We start from the raw sequence: 6,808 nt of genomic DNA, 5'->3' as shown, positions 1-6,808 counted from the left end.
AGAGCAAGGAGGACCTGCCCTTAGCAGGGACAAGTCCTCCAGGGGGTGGTACAAGACTCACCTGTGAGCACTTTGCGTACATAGACCAACCAATTAGAGCCCCACACCCCAAAGACCTCCTTCATTGGGCTTTCAGGCTCAGGGCCACTGTTCCCTCCCTAATGCCCCAGGCTAGGTGCCAAACAACTAGTAATAACTCCCAGCCCCTGCCCTTGCTGAATCATTCAAACTTGCCAATCTTAAACCTTCAGCCCCCGTTCTTTCCTAAAGAAACCACAATAAAGCCGGGCGTGGTGGCGCACACTTGTAATCTCCACACTTGGGAGGCTGAAACAGGAGGATAACACAGGTTCTAAGCCAGCCTCAGCTACTTAGTGAGGCTCTCAGCAACTTAGTGAGACCCTGTTTCCAATTAAAGTAAAAAATAGGTCTGGGAGTGTAGCCCGGAGGAAGAAGGCCCCTGGGTTTCACCCCCAGTACCACAAAAAAGAAAGAAAGAGGGAGGTGCATGCCCCTTCCTTTCCAGCCTCGGCCTCGGACCCTGAAGCCTCCGCCATGTTGATGCCCAAGAAGAACAGGATTGCCATCTATGAACTCCTTTGTAAAGAGGGAGTGATGGTAGCCAAGAAGGATGTCCACATGCCCAAGCACCCGGAGCTGGCAGACAAGAACGTGCCCAACCTTCACGTCATGAAGGCCATGCAGTCTCTCAAGTCTTGTGGCTACGTGAAGGAACAGTTTGCCTGGAGACATTTCTACTGGTACCTCACCAACGAGGGCATCCAGTATCTTCGTGATTACCTCCACTTGCCTCCTGAGATCGTGCCTGCCACCCTGCGTCACAGCTGGCCAGAGACTGGCAGGCCTCGGCCCAAAGACCTGGAAGGAGAGCGACCTGCAAGACTCACGAGAGGAGAAGCCGACAGAGACACCTACAGACGGAGCGCTGTGCCCCCTGGTGCCGACAAGAAAGCCGAGGCTGGGGCTGGGTCAGCCACTGAATTCCAGTTTAGAGGCGGGTTTGGTCGAGGACGCGGTCAGCCACCTCAGTGAAGTCGGCGGGAATTGCTTTGTGCTAAGTAAACTTGTAGCTCTAAAAAAAAAGAAAAGGAAAGAAAGAGAGAAAGGAAGAAAGAAAGAACTATAAAAGGCCATGTGCTTCTCTCATCCCTCTGTCTCCTGACTGGCCCTGGTGCTTCTCTCTGTGGGTCCATGGCATGGCATATCCCTCCTTTTAGACTCTGAATGTATGTCAAGCTATCGTGTGTGTGTGTGTGTGTGTGTGTGTGTGTGTGTGTGTGTGTGGTATTGGGAATGAAACCCAGGGGCATTCTACCTCCAAGCCCTATTTTTTATTCTTTATCCTACCTCCAAGCCCTATTTTTTATTCTTTATTCTGAAACAGGATCTCACTGAGCTGCAAAGGGCCTCACTAAGTAGTAGCTGAGGCTGTCCTCCTGTCTCAGCCTCCCAAATGCTGGGATTACAAGCGCACACCACCATGCCCGGCTGGAGTTATCTTTTTAGTGATGCACTGGCCTCCCATACCTAGGCAATAATAAGACCTCCAGTGTAATATGCAGGCTCATTCCTGCAATAACTCAGTCAAGAGTCTAGAACTATAAAAGGAAAACATCACATCTTGTTTATTATTAGTACTGGTGTTCTCAAAGGCAAATGAAGTCCTTTAAAAGTTATGTTAGCTGGACATGATAGCGCAAGCCTATAATCCAAGTACTTGGAAGGCTGAGAACAGAGGACCACAGGCCTGAGGCCACTCTCAGCAAATTAGTGAGGCCCTCTTTTAAAATAGAAGATGAAAAGGGCTGGGGGTGTACCTTGGAGGTAGAATGCCTCTGGGTTCAATCCCCAGTACCAAAAAAATAAAAAATAAAACAGTCAGCTCCCCATGACTATAACAAATGCCTGAGGCAGCCACCTTATAAGAGCAAAGGCTTGCTTCGGCTCCCAGTTTCCGTCCACATCTGACTGGTGACCCACCAGCCGTTCATCCCCACCTTGTTTTGATGATGTGTGATAGCGAGGAAGGAGAGTGTCAGATATCATGGGGACCTTGATTTGTGTAGTCGTTAAAGGGGGCCGAGGAAAGATTGTCAGCACCCGGCAAAAATGAAGCCATGCTCCGTCCTCCTGTGCCGGTATTGGGAAATGGCTTCAAAACGTATTTGAAAATAACTTTGGTGTTAGAAAGCCAGAGTTTGGGTGTGGACAGGCACTCAGACAGAGAAGGGACCCTGCAGAGTTCCGGACACCAAGGAGAACAACAGAGATGACCCCAGGGCCCTTTTTTTTATTGTATAGACAAGCTAAAATTTCCCAAGGATGTGGGAGGATGCCAAAAGCTTTCAAGATATCCCAAACTCCGATAATCAATTAACACATTTTGGGGTGTAACCAAAGGTTTGGGATCTGTACCTGAGACAGGGCAGGCCTACAGGAAGGAATCTCCACATCAAAAGACCTGCCCCAAGAAGGGGCGGATCTAGTCGGGTCAGAAGATTATTAGTATAAAACTGTTCTGTATCCAAAATCTTCAGTGACTTGTTTTCAAGTCACTTCCCTACACACCTCCCTTTTGGGTGTAGGGCTTTAATATCTGTTTCTATCTTTCCACCTTTGTAATAATAAATTTGCTTAAGCTTATAAGAGTTTAGGGTATTCTTTTCTACAAAGAGCTAGAACAAGAACCCACGGCAACATCTCTCACTGTTACAGTTTGGGAGCCCAACAGGGTCCCCATAACAGTCTCACTGTAACACTCCCAGCCCACCCCACTCAGTTCTTACTTCCTCCAGAAAGTGCTCTTCCACGGCAGTGGGAGATGTGTGTGTATTACTAGAAATTGAATCCTGGGGCGTTCTAGCTCTGAGCTACACCCCCAGCACTATTTTATTTTTTATCTTGAAACAAGGTCTCACTAAGTTGATGAGAGCCTTGCTAAGTTGCTGGGGCTGGTCATGGACCTGCGATCCACCTGTCTCAGCCTCCTAAGTACTGGGATTATAGGCCTGGTTAACTGCACCCAGCTAAAGTGGAAGCTTTGAAGTTAGGGTTGAAATTAGCTACCCAGAGACAGATGGCCAAATTAGCACATTTACAACAGATAATTAAGCCAAAGACTTCAATTGAAAAAAAGCAATTAATCACCAAAATAACTTCCTTCAGCCTGTGTCCCCACACTGTTGAAGCTGACACATGGGAGCACGCATTTCCTGGAGCCATTCGCACTCCGACACCACGTTTATGAAAAGGAGCCAATGCCTGAGTGAGTTTAGCACTTCAGCTCTGATCCTTCCAAATCCTCTTGCTTGAAGTGACTTCTGTATGCAGACAGAAAGACATCCTATAACTCTCAAAAATCCAAGCAAAAAAAGACCTCTGAAACCCCACATCTTTTTTCAAAGACATGCTTTTCAAAGGATACAGGCAGCTTTCAATGATCTGAGTCACGCAGCTAATGGCACTTGGCTGTACATGTTGACCCCAGGGATCCATGTCAGCACTCACCAGCATTATTTGTGCCTAAGTACTTGATGGTAGGTGTGCCTACCCCAAAAGGTACATATAAGACTTCCAAAAGAGGATAGAATGTAGCAGATACAGTTGTTAGCTTTTTGATGCTGTAACAATATACCCAACACAAGCTACTTATGAATTAAAGAGAGGTTTATTTTGGCTCATGGTTCAGGAAGTTTAAGTCCAAGATCCAGAGTCCTGCTAGCTTGAACCTCTGGCTAGTGTGGCAGAAGGTAATGGTGGGAGGTCATGTCAGCACAAGTGTCCATATCTCAAGCCAGGGCTAAGAGAGAGAAAACGAGTAGAGACCCACAGTCCTTTCCAGGGACATGCCCCCAATGACCCAAAGACCTCCCACACAGCCCTGCCTTCTAAAAACTCCACCACCTCCAAATAGCACTACCCTGGGGACCAAGCTTTTTACATATGGACTTTGAACAGCACTCATCTAAAGCATAGCAGCAGGTCAGGAAAGCTGGCCAGGAGCCCGGCATGGTGGTTCATGCCTACGATCCCAGTACCTGAGAGACTGAGACAGAAGGACCACAGATTCGAGGCCAGCCTCAGCAATGTAGTAAGACTCTCAGTAACCTTGAGAGACCCTGTTTGAAACAAACAAAAATTTTAAAAGGGCTCAGGTATAGCTCAGAAGGAGAATGTCTATGGGTTTAACCCCCAGTACCACAAATTAATTAATTAATTAGTGGTACTAATTAGAGCTACTTAGTTGAGGCCCTTTGCAACTCAGTGAGACCCTGTTTTAAAAATAAAAAATAGGGCTAGAGGTATAGCTCAGAGATAGAAATGCACCTGGGTTCCATCCCCAGTACCACAAAAAAGAAAAGGAAAAAGAAAAAGGAAAGAAAGAAAGAAGAAAGAAAGAAAGAAAGAAAGAAAGAAAGGGAGAAAGAAAGAAAGAAAGAAAAAAAAAGAAAAACAGAATAGGGCCTAGTTATTTTAGTTGAGGTGTGATCTTTTTTTTTTTTTTTTTTTTTCAGTACTAAGCATGAAACCCAGGGGCATTTTACCTCTGAGCTATACCCCCAGCCCTATTTCTTATTCTCTATTTTGAAACAGGGTTTCACTGAATTACAAAGAGCCTCAATAAGTAGCTGAGGCTGTCCTCAAACCATGATCCTCCTGCCTCAGCCTCCCACAGCTGGGATTAATTAATTCACAGCTAATTAATTAATTCAAATAGAAAGAGAAAAAGAAGAAACGCTGGTATTCTTCTTAGTATCAAATGATTCCCTGTCTGGAACATGGGTGGCATTCACCCTGTAAATACAGGAGTGCCTGGGCGGCACCTGGCTCCCTTTTCTATACACACTGTTTCCTGTGCCGAGTCCCAGACTCAGCATCAGCTACCTACTTCACCCCTCCTTGTGAGTCCCAGCGAGGCCTCTGGGATGGACTATGCTCCAATCTAAACTCTTTGCTCACCCGAAGCTCTTCCCGCCCCACTTCAGTAGGAAGTGTCCCTCCCTGCTTCTCAAGACAAAGCCCTGTGAGTCATCTTTGATTTTCCCAGCAGGTCCTCTCCGCTCCCTCCTACGCAGGGCTCAGACTACCCCTTGTGTGTTGTCCTCACTATCGCCCCTCGTATCCGCTCATCAGTCTTTCTCAGGGGCTCCTGCATCAACTCTGGCTCCTTATAATCATCCTTTCCATCGCAGCCAAATGCATCAGCCAGGTCACGTCTGTCAGGAAAATTCTTTATTAAGAAATACATGTTTGAGGCACTTATTACAGTGAATGTGTCAGAGTCATTTATTTCAATCAGACCTAAAGGGGAAAAACAGCCAAAGATTTTATATTTTCTTGAGAAGAAAAATTAAAAGAATTTAAATCTGGTAGCAATTATAGATAGTGGGCTGAGTATAATTTCCCATGCCAATCAATTAGCGCGTTGCTTTAGGGTTGATCCTTTGGGTGGTTGTGTGTGTGTGTGTGTGTGTGTGTGTGTGTGTGTGTGTGTGTTGAACTCAGGGGCATTTTTACCTCTGAAGTACACCCCCATGTCATTTTTATTTTTTATTTTGAAACAGGCCTCACTAAGTTCTCCTTGAACCTGCCTCTTGTCCTGGCCTCCCAAGCTGGGATTATAAGCATGCGCCACTGTGCCCAGCTGGTTTTGACGTCTGGATATGTCTTTACAAAGTTCTTATAGAGTAGTAGGACATCTTCATCATGAGTAAGACATAGAACAGGGCTCAGCCTGCCACCGTGGGGACTTCTCAACATGGGCCAAGATTGAGGTCCTGAGGATGCGCAAGTGGAATGCACTATAGACATTCTAGGTTTTCCTTTAACAGTGAGCCTTAAAACACTTTTCTAGCTCAGTGCCCGCCTCCCCATAACAATCCCGTCCACAGTCTTTCAACTTCCCGAGGTTGCTAACATCTGCTTATTAGAGGCCTGTAGTCTCTGACTTCAGCATAATTTTTAATAACTATTTTAACAGCACTATCAAAATCATAGGCCTTGTAGTTTTCTGGTTCTACATCAAAGAGTGTGGGATTTATAATTTCCTGCATCCACATGTTACTCAAAACATGTAGTTTTACTTTTGAAAATAAAACTTCTTATCCCTAAAGCCAGACCAAGGGACAGTGCCCTCCCACCCACTTCAGCCCAGCCTCCTGGCCCCAGGCCTCCTTTCTCCTGCTCAGGAATGCTCTTCCCTGGCTCTTTTCATGGATGTGAGCCCCAGTGCAAAGCTACAATGGTCCTTAGGTCTCTAGGTAACTCATTCTGTGGATGCAGCAGGTACCCTTTGTCCACCTGCTCCAGATCCTCTCTACCCACCTGTTTTCACTTCTGCTGTGGGAGACTATTCCTCGCCAGCTCTTCTCTGTTTGTGTGGACCAGGTGCAGAGCCCACTGGCCCCACACACTGCAGCCTGCAGGTACAAGCAGTTATCTTTTGCATGAACCCCCAGTCAATGGGGGAGATGGAGTTGGTAGATAGATTCCCTGGCCTATGTGTTTCAGGTAGACAAACCTAGGATTCCTCGTGCTTTTCAGAGTTCCAGTAGAAGACACCCCGATGCCTACTGTCCAGTGCCCCCTGTTATAGGCAGACTAATAGCCTGCAAAATATATTCACATCCTGACCTCCAAACCTGTGTTTATGTTCTTTCATGGTAAAGAAGACTTTGCAGATGTAATTGAGTTGAGGACCTTGAATGGGGAGATAAGCCTAGGTCATCCAGGTAGGCCAAATCTAATTAAATGAGTACTTAAAAGCAGAGATTTTTCCCCATCCATA

The 6,808-nt window shown here is 46.3% G+C and overlaps 1 protein-coding gene across 1 annotated transcript; it reads left to right on the top strand.

Annotated features, from left to right (window-relative positions):
• Nucleotides 1-555: 555 nt before the first annotated feature.
• Nucleotides 556-1,053, top strand: LOC308275924 (small ribosomal subunit protein eS10-like; the record flags this gene model as incomplete). Its single annotated transcript, XM_080714385.1, has 1 exon — nt 556-1,053. The coding sequence occupies one exon, from the start codon at nt 556-558 to the stop codon at nt 1,051-1,053; it is 498 nt and encodes a 165-aa protein (XP_080570511.1).
• Between the last annotated feature and the right edge of the window lie 5,755 nt (nt 1,054-6,808).

The sequence above is a fragment of the Muscardinus avellanarius genome (assembly GCF_963383645.1).
Source record: "Muscardinus avellanarius genome assembly, chromosome: 17".
NCBI classification, from domain to species: Eukaryota; Metazoa; Chordata; class Mammalia; order Rodentia; family Gliridae; genus Muscardinus; species Muscardinus avellanarius.
Note: the sequence above shows the minus strand (reverse complement) of the source record. Positions and strands in the feature narration are given on the sequence as shown.